Raw genomic sequence first — 17,149 nt, forward strand, 5'->3', positions numbered from 1 at the left:
GCCGCCGGCGGGGGGGGCGGGACCTGGGGCGGAGAGCGGTTCGCGCGCTTCGGGCCTAGTCGGGACTCTCCGCGGCCGCCGCCATATTCCCGGTAACGGGGGCGCGCGGCCGGGGGCCGGCGGGGCCGGAAGGAGGGCCGGGGCTGTCGCCGCGGCGGGGAGGGGGGTCGGTTGAGGTGGCGGCGGTGGCGGAAGACGGCGGGTGGAGGGAAGCGCGGGCCTCCGAGGGAGGGGCTGAGGTCCTGGAGTGGAGCTGTGGGAGGGAGCAAGGGTAGGCCTAGCCGAGGGCGAGGACCGGGCCCGGTGGGAGTGGAGGCGGCGGTAGCTTCCGGGCCCGCGGGGGACTCCAGCTTGGGCCGCCCCCCGGGTCGAGCAGGTGCGGCGGGCTGAGCTGGCGGCTTTCGCTGCGATGGTTCTTCACGGCGCAGCCCTTGGGCCCTCTCGAGCGTCGAGGCCTGGGCTTGGCGGTGGCGCCACAGGCAGCTCCGGGCGCCGACTCGGGCGCAACTCGGGTCGGGCCCGCGGGTGATGGGCAGCGAGCCCCGCGAGCCCGGGCGGCCTGGGAGAGCTGGGGGCGGCGCGAGGCTGGGGGCGGGGCGGAGCGGGTGGGGCCAGGCTCTGGCTGCCGGGAGACCATTGCCCTCCTCCCAGCCTGGGACCCTCGTCCCTTAAAATTGTTTACCCTTTTCTGAATACCGTAGTGGCATCTTTCTTACTTTGTCCGTTCTCGGGGCTCGAGAGCGTGTTTCCGGAGCCATGTCAGAAGGAGTGGACTTGATTGATATTTACGCTGATGAAGAGTTCAACCAGGTGAGAGGGATCATAAGCAGCTTTGGGTTTTCCTTCATCAGTCTACTGACAGTGGCTTCTCTCTCAGCTCAAAATAATTCCCCTTAATATCGAAGCGTTTCCCCCTAGCGGAGGCTTTGAAGACGACTGACCATTCCTCTGTGTTAATTTGAACCTCCAGGCTTCAATTTTAAAGGGTTTACTTTAAGAGCAAATAAAAAGCCAAGTGTAATAGAATAGTGAATCAGCCTGTGGAATTTGTTTCCCCAAGTCATTCCAAAGTTGGATGACTAACCGTAATTAAAAATCAAAATTACATTTGTTGCAGTATTGTGAGGATAATTTTGATACTTGTTACTTTGCTGGTCTCTCTGCTTGCGGCTCCAGGCTCCAGAATGTTAGTCCCTCCTGCTAGTCCCCTCCCAATGGTGCACACAGTACAAGAGATAACTTTGAAAGACACAGTATACTAGGTACTTTAAAGATGGGGTTCCAGCTCCACTCCAGGTGTCTTTAGTCTTTTTAAATAGTCTAAAATAGTCTTTTTAAACTGTGGTTTTGAGAAGTCTGTGGGCATTTTGGTATACATTTTACTTATAAAACTTAAGATTTCTGGAAGGTGGAAGGGACGTAAAGACCATTGAATAAACTAGTTTAAAGGCAAGTCAAAGGCTAGGTTGAATTTGTTTCTGTCGTTGCATTTTTATTACAATAACAGAGAATTTATACAAATGTCCCTTGAAATAGTAATCTGTGCAATTGAGTTCTGTGATCTTGAAGTCAAAGCTCAATGGAAACTTTCTATTTAAAACTTTGTCTAACCTGGGTTCTTCAACACTATTGTCCTTGAGCAAGCTGGTTCTTGTCATTGGTGTGTTCCAATGGTGTAAAGACCTGGGGAGAATGGGCCAGAGAAATAGAGTGCCTGGGTTGGACCCTGACTTGGATAGGAAGCAACAAAAGAGGCTCATATGCCCCGTTATTTTATTTTCAATTTTGTATATGTGTGTGGTTACATGCATGTGAGTGCAGGTGCCCAAGGAGCCCAGCAGTATGAGGTCCCCCTGGAGCTGGTGCTACAGGTGGCTGTGACCTGTAGTACTAGTAACCAAACTCAGCTTCTCTGGACAAACAAAGTGTTCTTAACTGTGGAGTCCTCTCCAGTCTTGGTTTCCTGAGTTTTACGTGTTTTTTTGAATCAGACTTTCACCATTTGAAATTTATAGCTTTGTTAATTAACAAGACTTTCTTAGTTCTGTACTGCAACTCACTTATTTTAAAGAACAGATGGCAGAATCCTTGACCATGGGTCATATTTGATCTTAAAAAAATTAATAATTGCTTAAGCAATGTGATTTGAGGGGGGGTCGTAGACAAGACTTCTTGTCCAATGGTCAACTGCTTTGTCAAGGTAGACATTATTAACATTGGTAATTTGTTCCTTAGTTAGCTTTTTTTTTTTCTTCCTTTTTTTCTTTTTAAGGACTTTTTGGTCTAAAACCAAAATTAGTGTATGGACTACTTAGTGTATAAATTTGTAGACATATATACCAAACAGGCAATGTTTGATACAGGGAAAATTGAAACAGGTATAGATTTTGAAAGTAGAGAAGGGGAACCCCATCCCCTTAAGTTAATTTTTGGCAAAGCTGGTTTTAGTGTAATCTGGAAGTTGTTAAAAGTTGACTTAGATGGAAAGCAATCAGTATAAATTGGGTTGTTGAATATCTTGAGACAGTTACTGACTTGCCCCAAGCTATCCCTGCATACAACTTCCTCAAGAGCACTTTGCTCCCAAAGGAAAATTAGCCCAATTACCACATGGAACCCTGTATTTGCTTCTGATCTCTGGCAGCCTATACTGCAAAAACCTTTTGCAGAGATACTTTATTGATGTTGCATTGGGAGCCCTGGGACTCCCACTGCTCTGCTGGACAGGGGAAACTAAAACGGTGACTGATAACTGCCACTCTGCTAAGTTTTCTGTTTGTTCCTTCTCATGCTGAGATGGGCTTGATAGTATGCTTGGTTCTCTATCAAGAAGGATTTGAACTACTTCTGTATACTGAGCACTGCCAGAGCTAGTGAGTTGTTGGGAGTGTAAGTAAATCCCAGTGCTCAAAAATTGGTGCCATTCCTAGTGGCTAAAAGTAGTAGTGATATTAGTTGGGTGTGGTGATACACATTTATAATCCCAGCGCTCTAAAGACTGAGGCAGTATTGGCTACAAACTGGAGGCCAGCTTGGCTACAATGTGAAACTGTTAGAATCCCTCCCTTGCCCCAACAACAACAAAAGTTGTAAAATAACAAAGTGGATGGTAACAATGCAGAGAAATGGGCAACAGTGATGGGGAAGAGGTGTGAGAGGAGAGCTGTGAAGATTGAGTGTGAGACCCCAAATTGATGTGCCCTTCTAAAAATGGAAGAAAAAGTAACTAATAGTCAAGATGGTTGCACTAAGAAAAATATACCCAAGTTAGTTAATTCATTGGGTTGATACCAAGAATGGGCTAGAATGTAGGAACATTGAGCATATTAGAGGGCAAAATCAAATTCCTAATAGGAAGTTTCATGATATAACTAGCCCTGTGTGTGGTGTGTGTGTGTGTGGAACACAAAATCTCGCTGAGATACTTATTCAGTGTTGAATGCATGTTTCCAGTTTAAACTTCTTACAATAAAAATTTTAGCATTGCCACCTATAAAATGTGGGTATGTGTTTTTTTACTTCTTTTGTAGGATCAGTGGGTTTTTTTATTTTGGTTTTTCAAGACAGGGTTTTCTGTAACCCAGGCTGTCCTGGAACTCACTGTAGACCAGGCTGGCCTCCAAGTCAGAGATCTATCTGCCTCTGCCTCCTGAAAGATGAAGTCATGTGCCACTGTGTTCAGCTATTGCTAGCTTTTTTTTTTTTTTAAACTGGGGTTCCATGGCTCAGATAGACCATTGAAACTTAGAACATCAAATTTATTGGATTTTCTTTCTGAAGTGGTAATCTACAGAAACAAGATCCTCCAGGATTGAGCCTCTTTTTGTTCTTTTAGGGATTTTAAAAGAGTCCATTGATTGCCTTTAAGCTAACAGTATGAAAAGGTTTCCACTGATGTGTTTGCTCTCCAAGTTGAAATCTTCCTATTGGCTCACTTTTTTTTTTTTTTTAATCTAGTTTTAATCCAGTTTTTGGTGATGATATCTGTCTTACAACTTTTAGATACATCTCAAAATCACAGATACTGCATAAAAGGAATCCTAGTTTTCTGGCATTGAATATATAAAATATTGTTATTATTGTCTTTAAGTTTCATTTGAAAATCTTTTTTTCCCCTTTAAAAAGCCTTCATGGGAGGTATAAAGTCTAGTTGTCCTTAATATCCTTGGGGGATTGGTCTCAGAATCTTCCTCTTTAACAAAGTATTCAGGTACTTAAATCTTAAAAAAAAAAAAAAAAAAAAAAAAAAGTTATGAAGTTATGAGCCTGTACTGAGGAGGCTGAGGCAAAAAGGGATCGCAAGTTCAAGACCAGTCTTAATAACTTATCCAGACCCTGTTTCAAAATTAAAAAAAAAAAAAAATCAAAGATATAGCTCAGTGGTAGAGACTTTACCTAGCATGCTCAGAACCACTTGGAGAAGGTATTTTTGCATACATAATCTTTATGCATTCCTTCCCCATGCTGTAAAAATGTCTCTAGATGATAATGATTATTTCAACTTTGCTAAGGGTTGAATACAGGTCTTGCCTTTTGTAGTTTTTTTTTTTTTTTCATTTATTTTTTATGCATATGAGTGTTTTGCCTGCATGCATGTCTATACACCATGTATGTGCATTGCCTTCAGAGGCCGGGGAGGGCATCTGATCCCCTGGGACTGGAGTTGTGAGCTGCCAGTGGGTGCTGAGAATCAAACCCAGGTCCTCTGGAAGAGTGGCCATTGTTCTTAACCACTGAGCTATCTCCTCTGCCCCCATCTTAAAAGGCAAAAGCCTTTTAAAATAAAGGATGTTTTCAGCTGATATTTAGCTGGATGGGAAACTGACAGATATAGAAAGCTAAGTATAGTGGTTTCTGAGGATTAGAACATTGAACAGGATGGAGTCATCAAGTTTTTTTGGGGGGAGGAGGGGATTTGTTTGTTTGGGATTTTGGTGATTTACTTATTTTTACATTTGTTTGTATATGGCAAGTGTGTTGAGATCAGAGGACAAGACTTTTCTTCTACCGTGTGGTCCTGGTAATTGAACTCATGAGCCACAGAATCATCTCATTGGTGTTGGTTTTTTCAAGATGGTCTGATGCAGCCCATGCTGCTCTCAAACTCTGTGTGAAGCCAGTTTTGAACTGCTGATGATCTGCCACTACTTCCCAAATGCTGGGATTACAGGCAAATGTGCCATTATGCCCAGTTTTAAGTCCTTTTTGTACCTCAAACTACCCGATACATGGCACATAAGTACTAGGACTTGAGCCCAGGGCCTTCTATGTGCAAGGCAAGCACTCTACTACAACTGAGCTATATCCCCAGTCCTCTACTCTTGTTTCTTAGATGGTTATTAGAAAGCTGAGATTGTATTCTAAGAGCTTAAAAGTTTCCCTGGATCAGTTGTACAAACCAAAGGGTAATTCAATGTTTTGTTCGCATTTTGTTTACTCACTTTCACATTCTTTTCCCCTACTTTATATTTCTAAATAAATGTACTCTTATTAAAAACAATACTAGTATATAACCTGATATTGAAAATTCATTTTATTAATATATTTTAGATGTGGTCTTTGAATCTGACATCATTGATGACAGCAATACATATATCTAATTATTTACTAGTGGTTTGTTTGCTTATTCACCATTTGCCTTTTGATCCTCACAGGAGGCTAACAGAAACTTACACACCATGAATAGTCTTGGAAATCTCATAAGCAGTACTAATTTCAAATCAGGAATTCTTTCTTACCCTGTTTCCTAGAGTGGGACAGGGAGGCTTTGTGCATTGCTTTATAAAGCATTTAACTATAGGTTCTAAGTCAACTAGAATGAAGCAGAAAAACAAACTGAAAAGTTTCATTGTCAATTTCTCATCTTTTAGGACTCGGAGTTCAACAATACAGATCAGATTGACCTGTATGATGATGTGTTGACGGCTACCTCACAGCCTTCAGATGATAGAAGCAGTAGCACTGAACCACCCCCTCCTGTCCGCCAGGAGCCATCTCCCAAACCAAACAACAAGACCCCTGCAATCCTGTATACGTATAGTGGCCTGCGGAGTAGACGAGCAGCTGTCTATGTAGGCAGCTTCTCCTGGGTAAGCAAGGATAACCAAAAGTCTTATGGGTAGGCTGGAGGGAGAGCACTGGGAGGTGATGGCATTTTCAGAAACCACTGTTGCACTGTTTTGTGCTCTGATGGGGTTGGATTTCTTTTTCCTGGGATCAGGTTGGATTGATCTCTGAAAGAGAACTATCCTGAGGACGTACTGGTGCCGAAGAAAGCATTGATTAAGTGGGTAGTTGCCTTTTCTGCCATCTTATTACTGCCCCTGACCCTGGGGCTTTATGTCTAGCAGGGTCATCTATGGGACGAGATTTCAGAGTGAACACCTTGAACTCTTGGTGGTCATTAGATGGTCCTGTGATAATGGTGGGTGATGGGGATCAAAGACCTTGATAGCTCTAGTGTATTGGGATATGTGTTGACTATTCTGTAAAAGTTAACTGTGTGACATGTTTTGGGTTGGTGGTGGGGGATGCCAAATCAGGAGATGTATATACTGATGGGAAAGTTCCTGGCATGGTCAACTCTAGCCTGTCACATCTATAATTAAAGTTGCTAGCAATCTGTTTGATCTGATGATCAACCAGCCCACATGTCAGTCAAAATTAAAGTAAATTTCAATCTTAAATCTCCAAACATAGAAGCTGTGGGCTTAGATGGGTTAAGAGTTCAGGACAATGGGAAAAGCCTGCACTGACTGAAATAATGCTGGGCTTTGGGGGTTTCCTGTGGGCGGTTATGGTTGTAGCAGGAGTCCTAGATTTGGGAACAGGACTTGGGACATTTGGGTGGGTGGGTATCAGGCATGTAGCTCTTGACATTTCTCCCTCTTCCATCTTGCCGGCCCCAGTGGACTACAGACCAGCAGCTGATCCAGGTTATTCGCTCTATAGGAGTCTATGATGTGGTGGAGTTAAAATTTGCAGAGAACCGTGCAAATGGCCAGTCTAAAGGGTGAGGTCTGGATTTGGGGAGCCCCCTTTTAGTTTGTGACTATTAGGGTAATGGATCTATTATATATTTGAACTTGGATTCCAACCCCCTTCCACTCCAGCCTAGCTTACTACTTTGGTTTTGACAAACTGCCATAGTAGATTGAGGACCTAGCTAGATTGAAGTTGAACATCCATCTATTGAAGGGAAGAATGTTAATTTTAAATTCCAAAAAGTAAGGAAAAACAGGAAGTATATAGAGTGGCACCTTCTTATTGCTGTGTGTGTGTGTGTGTGTGTGTGTGTGTGTGTGTGTGTGTGTGTATGTATGTATAAATATTTAATTTAGCAAGATGCCTTTTCCTTTGTCAAATAGAATTTTTGTTCCTTTTCCAGTGTCTAAATATTTTTCTCATTTTTACTTGGTTCCTCCAGATATGCTGAGGTGGTGGTAGCCTCTGAAAATTCTGTCCACAAATTGCTGGAACTCTTGCCAGGAAAAGTTCTTAATGGAGAAAAAGTGGATGTGAGGCCGGCCACCCGGCAGAACTTGTCACAGTTTGAGGCGCAGGCTCGGAAACGTGAGTGCGTCCGAGTCCCAAGAGGGGGTACGTGGAGACCATCTGTATGATGGGGGGAGGTTGTGGGCTTGTTGGTGTGGTGTGGGCTCAGACTGATGTGGAGTATTGGGTATGGCTTGTTGGTACAATCGGCCTAAGAGATTGTGTAAGAGCACAATCCTGGGAATCAGGTTCAGCTTGTCAGTGGGTTCTGCCTTTGACCTTTTTAACCTTTTGAACGAGTCAGTTCACTACTTAGGACCTCTTTCTCATCGGAACTGAAAAATGATTAAAGTTCTTGTCAACTGTCAATTCTATTTCTTCCATAAATGGACACACCATGAATTTGCTTGCTTTTTAAGTAAGACGTGGTTCTCTTGAGTTTTTAAAAAGCAGACACCCTAGAGTATAATTAAGATAAGTGATCTCATCATGAGTGTATATATGGAGTGCTCTGTAAGAATCAACCAAAAGAAGTGTTAGATAACAAAAATACAGCATTATTTCTCTATTGTTATCCTAGAGAAAGGAAACAGTTATTGAATACTTAGTTTGTTTGGCAAGTATATCACATTGGTTTTTTAGAAAATGGAGCCTGGCATTGGTGGTGCACGCCTTTAATCTCAGCACTTGAGAGGCCAGCCTGCTCTACAGACCGAATTCCAGGACAGCCAGGGCTACACAGAGAAACCCTGTCTAGGGGGTGGGGATTATATGGGGCTGGAGAGATGGCTCACAGCAGTTAAGAGACTGGCTGCTCTTCCAGAGGACCCAGCTTCAGTTCCCAGTACTCACATTGAAACCCACAACTGTCTCTAACTCCAGTTCCAAGAAATCCAGTGCCTTCTTCTGACCTTAGTGGGCCCTGCATATGTGTGGTACACAGACATACATGCAGGCAATTTACCCAAACACATAATAAAATTTTAACAATTTTTAAAAAGTGCAGCATTCTATGTTTGATCCTTTAAGTTCATCTTACTCCCTTTAATCTGACTCTGTTCACAAAACCACCTTCTGATACTACCTTAATTTCTTAATGAGGCTTTCCTCCTGGGAAGAGAATGCATTGGCTAGCCTACAAGTATTCCAGTTTGCTTGGCAGTAAATATTTGTCATTATCAACTAATAAATTACTACTTTGGTTTGTGTATCAATTTCTTATGAGTTTGGCACAATTCACTCTCCTGGGGTCTGATTACTCCCTGGTAAATTATTGAAATTAGATTTCTAAACCTGAGGAACAATCTTGGCTTACCCTGACCTCACAAGGTACAGCTACCCTGTAAGGCCCTGCCTGAAATAGTCAGCCTCCTTTTCTTTCACTACTCAGGGATAGGTGGTGGCAGCAACATTTCACCGCATACCTGCTGTCACTACTTATACCGAGCTCTAAAACAGTAGTTCCTTGTATTAATGGGGTATGTCCTTCATGTGGAAATAGAGCCTCTTTAGTAGAAACAGTTGTCTTTGTCCTTTGTATTGACAGCTAGGTGGATGAGGTGTGAGCTCCAGTTGCCCTGACTTAAAGGCACACACTTAGCTTCCTTGACAACTCACATTTTCAAGTCCCTTCTGTTTCAGAATCTTTGTATAATTTGACCCTCCTCCCATGGTTTCCCCAAGATGCAGCTCTTTATAGCTGTATTGAGAATAGTATTTCTACCTCTTCTCAGCTTTTTCCTTGTACATGTTACTTTGCTGAAAAGCATAAAGCTGATGGACTTCCTCTGCTCGAAAATGACTGCTTCTCTGGGGACTTGTAACCAAATATACAAGTCAATATTGAAACAGTGCCTAAGAACATGGTTAACTGTTACAGAGGATTGCACTTACTTTAAAACTTCTTCTGTTTATAACAGCTTGAGAAAGGAACAGATTGTCATGTGTTTGAAACATGAAGAACAGGGCCTGTGTCAGGCTGGCAGTATCCCAGAGTGAAGAAGTCAAGATGGTTGTCAGTGTAGTTGATCCCACCATAGACTTTCCTTGGGCATTGGCCCTGACTGTAAGTTCTAGTTTAAAAAGCCGCCGCCTTCTTCTTCTTCTTCTTCTTCTTCTTCTTCTTCTTCTTCTTCTTCTTTTTTTTTTTTTCTTTTCTTTTTTTCTTCTTCTTCTTCTTCTTCTTCTTCTTCTTCTTCTTCTTCTTCTTCCTTTTTTTTTTTTTTTTCTTTTTTTTTTTTCCTTCTTCCTTCTTCTTCTTCTTTCCTTCTTCTTCTTCTTCTTCTTCTTCTTCTTCTTCTTCTTCCTTCTTCCTTCTTCCTTCTTCCTTCTTCCTTCTTCCTTCTTCCTTCTTCCTTCTTCCTTCTTCCTTCTTCCTTCTTCCTTCTTCCTTCTTCCTTCTTCTTCTCTCTTCCTTCTTCCTTCTTCCTTCTTCTTTTTCCTTCTTCCTTTTCTTCTTCTTCTTCTTCTTCTTCTTTTTTCTTCTTTCTTCTTTTCTTCTTTTTTTTTTTTTTTTTTTTTTTTTTTTTTTTTTTTTTTTTTTTTTTTTTTTTTTTTTTTTTTTTTTTTTTTTTTTTTTTTTTTTTTTTTTTTTTTTTTTTTTTTTTTTTTTTTTTTTTTTTTTTTTTCCTTCTTCTTCTCCTTCTTCCTTCCTCCTTCTTCTTCCTCCTTCTTCCTTCTCCTTCTTCCTTCCTCCTTCTTCCTTCCTCCTTCTTCCTTCCTCCTTCTTCCTTCCTCCTCCTCCTCCCCCCCCCCCCCCCCCCCCCCCCCCCCCCCCCCCCCCCCCCCCCCCCCCCCCCCCCCCCCCCCCCCCCCCCCCCCCCCCCCCCCCCCCCCCCCCCCCCCCCCCCCCCCCCCCCCCCCCCCCCCCCCCCCCCCCCCCCCCCCCCCCCCCCCCCCCCCCCCCCCCCCCTCCTCTCTCCTTCTCCTCCTCCTCCCCCCTCCTCCTCCTCCTCCTCCTCCTCCTCCTCCTCCTCCCCTCCTCCTCCTCCTCCTCCTCCTCCTCCTCCTCCTCCATATTTGCTAAGCATCTTCCTACCTGCAAGACTCTCAAGGCTATACTATCATATATTTCTTAGGGTCTAATTTAAGAAGGCTGAGCTAGGTCTCTCATTGAAATTATGTAGATGGAAAATGGCTCTGTCTCCTACTTTTCCCATACTTTTTCAATTCTCTGACCAGAGTTCTATGACAAAGAGACCATTTCTAGAGTACAGCATAATAAAGAAGGTCGGCTTGTAGTAGCCTTAAGAGTCTCTGAAATCTGGGGGATATAGGATTTCCAGCAGAATATCAGTGAGAGTACTTCAACATCATTTTCTCATAGGTTGTTTGGAATGTGTGTATTTGAAAACAAGAAATAAGTTTAAGGGTTAAATGTATTCTAAGCACTTTAAGGACCCTAGATAAGAGCATTCTTTGACATACAGGACTTTTGAATCATGTTGCTTTTTGGGGTTGTCTTAACCAAGATACTTCAATCTTTCCACTGAGGCCAGCAGAAAGGCATCACATGATTTGTTTCTTCTCTCAGTTGCTTCACTTGTTTTCTTCAGCATGGTGCCCGATGACTTGTTGAGGGATGAGCTGGTCCTATTGTTATGTCCAAAGCCTGCCTGGGCAGTAACATGAGCTCTGTTTTGCTTTGCAGGAATACCTCCACGAGCCCACTCCCGAGATTCTAGTGATTCTGCTGATGGACGGGCAACTCCCTCCGAGAACCTTGTACCTTCATCTGCTCGTGTGGATAAGCCCCCCAGCGTGTTGCCCTACTTTAACCGTCCTCCTTCAGCCCTTCCCCTGATGGGTCTGCCCCCACCTCCAATTCCACCCCCACCACCTCTCTCCTCAAGCTTTGGTGTCCCTCCTCCTCCTCCTGGTATCCACTACCAGCATCTCATGCCCCCCCCTCCTCGATTACCTCCTCATCTGGCTGTACCTCCCCCTGGGGCCATTCCACCAGCCCTTCACCTCAATCCAGCCTTCTTCCCCCCACCAAATGCTACAGTGGGGCCTCCACCAGATACTTACATGAAGGCCTCTACACCTTATAACCACCATGGCAGGTAAAAACTATATGTCCCTGCAGATTTGAGCCAGGATAGTAGAGTAGACAGTGTTTTTATTTTTTTATTTGTATTTGAGACAAGGTCTCACTGTGTAGACCAGATTGACCTCTAGACAGTATTTTGCTGGGCAGTGGTGGCACACACACTCCAGAGGCAAAGGCAAGCTAGCCTGGTCTACAGAGTGAGTTAAGTAAGACAGTGTTTTAGACATTGGTTTTACATGAATTAGTACTGAATGCTGATACTTTTCCTCTATAATCTTGTTGTGATGTTGAGTCCTGGAACATAGATTAGTATCTGTCATAGGTTTGTTTTGCATGCCTATATATGTGCAAGTGCACGTGTGTGTGTGCAGCTGCATATGTGCTTTTGTGTACTTGAATATGGAAGCCAAAGGACAACCTTTGGTGTCATCCTCAATCTTGTTGTCCACCTTGCTTGAAACAGTGTTTCATTGGCTTAGAGCTCTCCAAGTAGATTAAATTGACTAGCCAGTGAGCCCCAGGGATCCACCTATCTCCACTTTCCCAGTACTGGGATTATAAGCATGCTGCACCATTCCTGGTATTTTTATGTGGGTTCTGGGCATTTGAACTCAGGTTCTCATGCTTACCCGGCAGGAACTTTACTGGCTAATTTAGTTCCCCCAACTCCATCAATGTTTTTTATTTAGTGTTTTCTGTTTTCATCTTAACTACCTGACCCAAATCATATCTTTCATAACTCCCTTTAAGCAGCTTGATTAAACTTGGTGCCATAAATGACTGCAGTGACTAATACTTTTGTGTCAAACCAAAATTATGAACATATGTGACATAAATCCTGTCCTTGAAAAAAAAAAGGAACACATAAAACATTTGAGACATATCCTAGAGAAGAATTAAATAACAGTATTATAGAATATGGTGAAAGTAAAGGATGTGGCAGTCTGATATGGTATTATCTCTCTGCAGCCGAGATTCGGGCCCCCCTCCCTCTACAGTGAGTGAAGCTGAATTTGAAGAGATAATGAAGCGAAACAGAGCAATTTCCAGCAGTGCCATTTCCAAAGCAGTGTCTGGAGCCAGTGCAGGTGATTAACTCTTACTTTGCTGCCTTTGGCTTAAATTTTCCCCTTTGTCATTTCCATTTGGAAAAGTTGAAGTTGGAGCACTGTTAGATGTCAGAAGATAAGCACTTCAAAAGAAGTATATGACTTGGTTTCTTGGCTTTGAGGAAGTTCCATTGATATGTCTAAACCTGCTCTGTAGAGATCAACTCAGTGCCTACACTATGAGTAATGGACACTATTTCCTTTTTGTATTTATTGTAGAATGTAATTGCTATCTCTGGGAGATCTTTATCTCAGAAGTAATCTTTAGACCTGTGTCTATGTAGTAACTCCATACAGGTAGAATTAAAAGCTCTGGGGTTTTAGAAGTAGTGCCTCAACTAGATGGTGCTATGACAACAGATTTGTTACACTAAGAAATCTGGGCAGAGCTAGTGACCTGTGGGTAACCTGTTCTAGAAAGGCAAATTTGTTATCCTAAGGCATATCACACCATTTTAGCTAACTTGCCCTGCTCTCAGCATTATCTTTTCACTTCCTATGTTTTAGACACCTATGTTATTAGTATATCTTAACATCTAATATTTGTTTAGCTCTACTGTGTGTCTGGCACTAGGCTAAACACTTTACATAGATTACTTTATTTGCCTACAAAATTACCTCATGAGTTTAACAACTAGTAATCTGTAGAGCCATTGTTCCTTAATTTATGTAGCCTTGCCAGGTCCTAGCAAAGATAAAACAAACAATATTTTTTTTTTAATTTATTTTTTATGTATACAGAAGAGGGTGCCAGATCTCATTACAGATGGTTGTGAGCCACCATGTGGGTGCTAGGAATTGAACTCAGGACCTCTGGAAGAGCAGTCGGTGCTCTTAACCTCTGAACCGTCTCTCCAGGCCCAACAAACAATATTATTAAAACATGGTTAAACATACACAGTTCTGTGGACAGAAAATTTTTAGAATTGTTGGCTCAAATGTTTATTCGACAGTTTATTTTTATTTTTTAGACTTGTGTGTGTTGCATGTGTATATGTACATATATCACATGCATCCTTGGAACCCAGGTGCCCATTGGATTCCCTAAAACTGGAGTTAATGGGTGGTTGTGAGCTGTCATATAGGTGCTGGAACTCAAATCTGGGTTCTCTACAAGACCAACAAGTGATCTGAACAGCTAAGCATCTCTCTAGCCCTAGGACAGTTTATTTTAATCAGTGTTGTCAAGTAGCCCTTGGACAATAATCAGGATGCACTGATTATAGGGCCACTAGCCTTTGTCAGATTTCAAACTGTACTATAACTGTCATTCAGTTTTATACCTGCTGTGTCTGCCTTGTCCATTTTACCATGGCCCTTTAAAATAGCCAGTCACTCAGAATTTGTGTCCTCCTACATTCTCTTTTTGGTCCAGTTTGGTTACTGTCTTTTCTCATCTTTGCCTTTTCTCTCCATCCTACCAGGGGATTACAGTGACGCCATTGAGACACTACTAACAGCCATTGCAGTTATCAAACAGTCCCGAGTCGCCAATGATGAGCGTTGTCGTGTCCTCATCTCCTCTCTTAAGGACTGTCTTCATGGCATAGAGGCCAAGTCATACAGTGTGGGTGCCAGTGGAAGCTCTTCCAGGTGAGCTGATTGCTTTGGGGGCTGATGGGCCTCAAGCAATACTGTCCTGGAGGTTGGCTGGGAAAGGAAGGAAACCCAGGGTATCTGATAAGGGTCTGGATTAAAGAGGGGCCAAACATTCATGTCTTTAAGGAGAAGAAATTAATGAGATGATTTCATTAATTAAGTATTGTTAATGTCTGGAACTTGTCTTTGGTAGAATCATTGGCCTCATTTAGGGAAAAAAAAGACTAATAAAGAACACAGACTTCCATGCTGGGGAGGTAGCTCAGTGATAAGACTTCTTGCCTAGCATTCATGAGACCCTAGATTCAATCTTCACCATGGGATCAAGGAAAAGGGGGAACTGGACTAGGTGGACACATGGGGATTTTGAATCTTAGGTTTGAATATCAGTTCTGTTGCTAACTACCTGTTTGACCATCTTGAGTGGGAAGTTGAGTTAGCAACATTCCAAGAATTTAAGGGGAAAAGTCCTAGTACTTACCTACAGACCTGTTATAAAGATGAAATCATAATACTTGCAAAATTCTAAATACCCTGTCCAATACATTAGTAAGGTCTTGACAAATCTGTCAACCATTTCCCCCATAAAGAATAGGCTTCAAAGAGCTAAGATCCTCAAGACAGTACCCCCATGATAGAGAACTAAGAATATTTTAAGCAAACACTGGAAGATTCAAAACCCCATGTGGAAAGAATGTGGTAGGCCCTCTGAGTTGAGGCTGAAGGATCTTTCTGACAGGAAAAGACATCGGTCCAGGGAGAGGTCACCCAGCCGGTCCCGGGAGAGCAGCAGGCGGCACCGAGACTTGCTTCATAACGAAGATCGGCATGATGATTATTTCCAAGAGAGGAACCGGGAGCATGAGAGACACCGGGATAGAGAACGGGACCGGCACCACTGAGAAAGGTGGGAAGAAGCCCTGTTCCTAAACAATGGATTGAGTGTAAACTGGGTGTGGTGGCTCATGCCCGTAATCCCAGCATTGGGAGGTCAAGAGAGGAGGATTGCCATGAGTTGAAGGGCAACCTAGACTACAAAGTGAGACCCTGTCTCAAAAAGAAAGATTTGTTACAGAGATGTTCCTTTCTCCCCCAAGTTCTCAATAAATGAAAACCACTGTTACTATTATTATTACATTTTAATCCCAATTTTCAAGTAAAAGGGAAAACTGGCCAAGGCAGGAGGGATTGTTGCCTTAGTTTTCATGAAACAATATTAATGACTTGAAGAATTGATAGCCATTAAAAAGATTTTGAAAATTGGAGCTTTAGAGTAGGAAAAACCTTTCTGAAAAATCTTTAATAGCTTTAGAGACCCTATGAATAATTATCATGGAAGGGTATTTTTGTTTTTAGTAAGCTTTGTTAAAAGCAGGGGTGTGGAGGAATTGGCGTGGGTAATTGAAATTAGATCAGATTGTCTGGCTCAAGGACTGTCAGCAGGACTTAGGCTCCCTGTCTCTCAGCTCTGCTTTTATAGATTTTCATTCACAGAAACATCTCCATCTTGGAGGATGAGCCTGTAACTCTTGAGTTTTATCCCACCATTTTGCAATCGCAACTGAAAGAAAACTGCTAAGGATTGTTTGTGGTGTAGGAAAGAGTGGGTGTTGGTTCTGTTTCTGTGGAGATGTATAAAATAGACTAGAATATGGCTAGGAGGATCTGGCTGTTCTATTGTCTGCTTGATTGTTGAGAAGTAATGTAGTTGAGCAGGCTGTGTAGATCTTAACTATGGATGACTGGATGACGGAAACTGGAAACCCTTACTTGTTTATCTTCATAGTTCATGGTAAACTCAAACCTTTTGAACACTGCCTAGGTACAGCCTACTAACAGACAAGAAAGCATTCCCTTGTGTTTGCCCTCTGCTTTGTTGTTGGCGTTATCTACCTTAACTTTTTCAGGTTTTGTTTTTTTGAGACAGGGTCTCTTTTATTTGGTCTTGACTTTCGTGGGCTCATTATGACTTTCAGGCTAGCCTCGAACTCACAAAGATCCTCCTGTCTCTGACTCTTGAAAGCTGGGATTAAAAACAACCAGGCACTTTACTTAAACAGTTTCACAGCTGAGAGTGTTTTTGTCCTCTTCCACAGAAAGTAATGGAATGATAAAAATTACTAATGTTTTCAGTCTACACCTTTCTCTGTCCTTTTTTTTAAGCTGCCTGTTTCTTTTTATCTTGTCTTTTTAAATAATTTTTTTTATACAGTATATTCTGATCATGGTTCCCCCTCCCTCATCTCCTCCCAGATCCTCCCCACCTCCCAAACAATCCAACTTGTGCCTTCTTTCTCTCTTTAGAAAACAAACAGGCAAATGCTTTCTTTGTTCTTTACTTATCTCATGGAATTCTAAAATGTAGGATAACTCGCATAAGAGCCAACAATTTAGCTCTGAATGAGTTCTGTGTTCGTCTTTCTAGATTTTTGCAACACATTGAGTTTTGAAAGGTGCTCACATAACATACGTAGCCTTTGGAAATGCAGGTTAATGAAGATGGAGCCTACTAGTGGCTCTGGCCCTCTTTCTTGTTGGGGCTGGGCAAGGTGGGCATGGATGTCTTGGTTCTACTCTTTCCCTTCAGTAAGTAGCAGCATCACCTCTTCTGAGCTAGCACAATTGAAGACTTACTTGAAATCCAAAACAACCAGCGCTGGGTGTTGTGATCAAACTTATAATGCTGGTACTCAGGAAGCCTAGATAGAAGAACCACAAGTTCAAGGGCAGCCAGGGCTACGTAGCATGGACCTAGTGGGGGGGAGCCATCACCTCCCATTATGAAGTATGTGTTCTTTGGAAATGGATGGGATAAGAGTGACCTGGGAGAGCCAGAGTAACATATGCCTTTAATCCCAGCCCTCAGGAGGCAGCAGCAGGCAGATCTCTTGAGTTG

General features: G+C 42.7%; 1 protein-coding gene across 9 annotated transcripts in view; it reads left to right on the top strand.

The window, feature by feature from the left end:
- Cpsf7 (cleavage and polyadenylation specific factor 7) overlaps positions 1-17,149 on the top strand; it is a 27,193-nt gene continuing 10,044 nt past the window's right edge. Inside the window, exons 1-10 of one of the 9 annotated variants that reach the window (XM_028884262.1) lie at positions 10-92; positions 702-810; positions 5,871-6,089; positions 6,221-6,286; positions 6,909-7,012; positions 7,427-7,599; positions 11,144-11,558; positions 12,515-12,633; positions 14,079-14,247; positions 14,993-15,160. In XM_028884262.1, coding sequence (XP_028740095.1) covers positions 11,296-11,558; positions 12,515-12,633; positions 14,079-14,247; positions 14,993-15,155 — 714 coding nt within the window. In that variant the 5' untranslated portion in view covers positions 10-92; positions 702-810; positions 5,871-6,089; ... (2 more) ...; positions 7,427-7,599; positions 11,144-11,295 and the 3' untranslated portion in view covers positions 15,156-15,160. Of the gene's footprint in view, positions 93-297; positions 377-701; positions 811-5,870; positions 6,090-6,220; positions 6,287-6,347; positions 6,425-6,908; positions 7,013-7,426; positions 7,600-11,143; positions 11,559-12,514; positions 12,634-14,078; positions 14,248-14,992; positions 15,161-17,149 lie in introns of those variants that run through there. The other 8 variants (XM_037204659.1, XM_037204668.1, XM_037204672.1 and 5 more) reach the window with 8 other exon arrangements.

Source organism: Peromyscus leucopus, chromosome 1 (assembly GCF_004664715.2).
Source record: "Peromyscus leucopus breed LL Stock chromosome 1, UCI_PerLeu_2.1, whole genome shotgun sequence".
NCBI lineage: Eukaryota > Metazoa > Chordata > Mammalia > Rodentia > Cricetidae > Peromyscus > Peromyscus leucopus.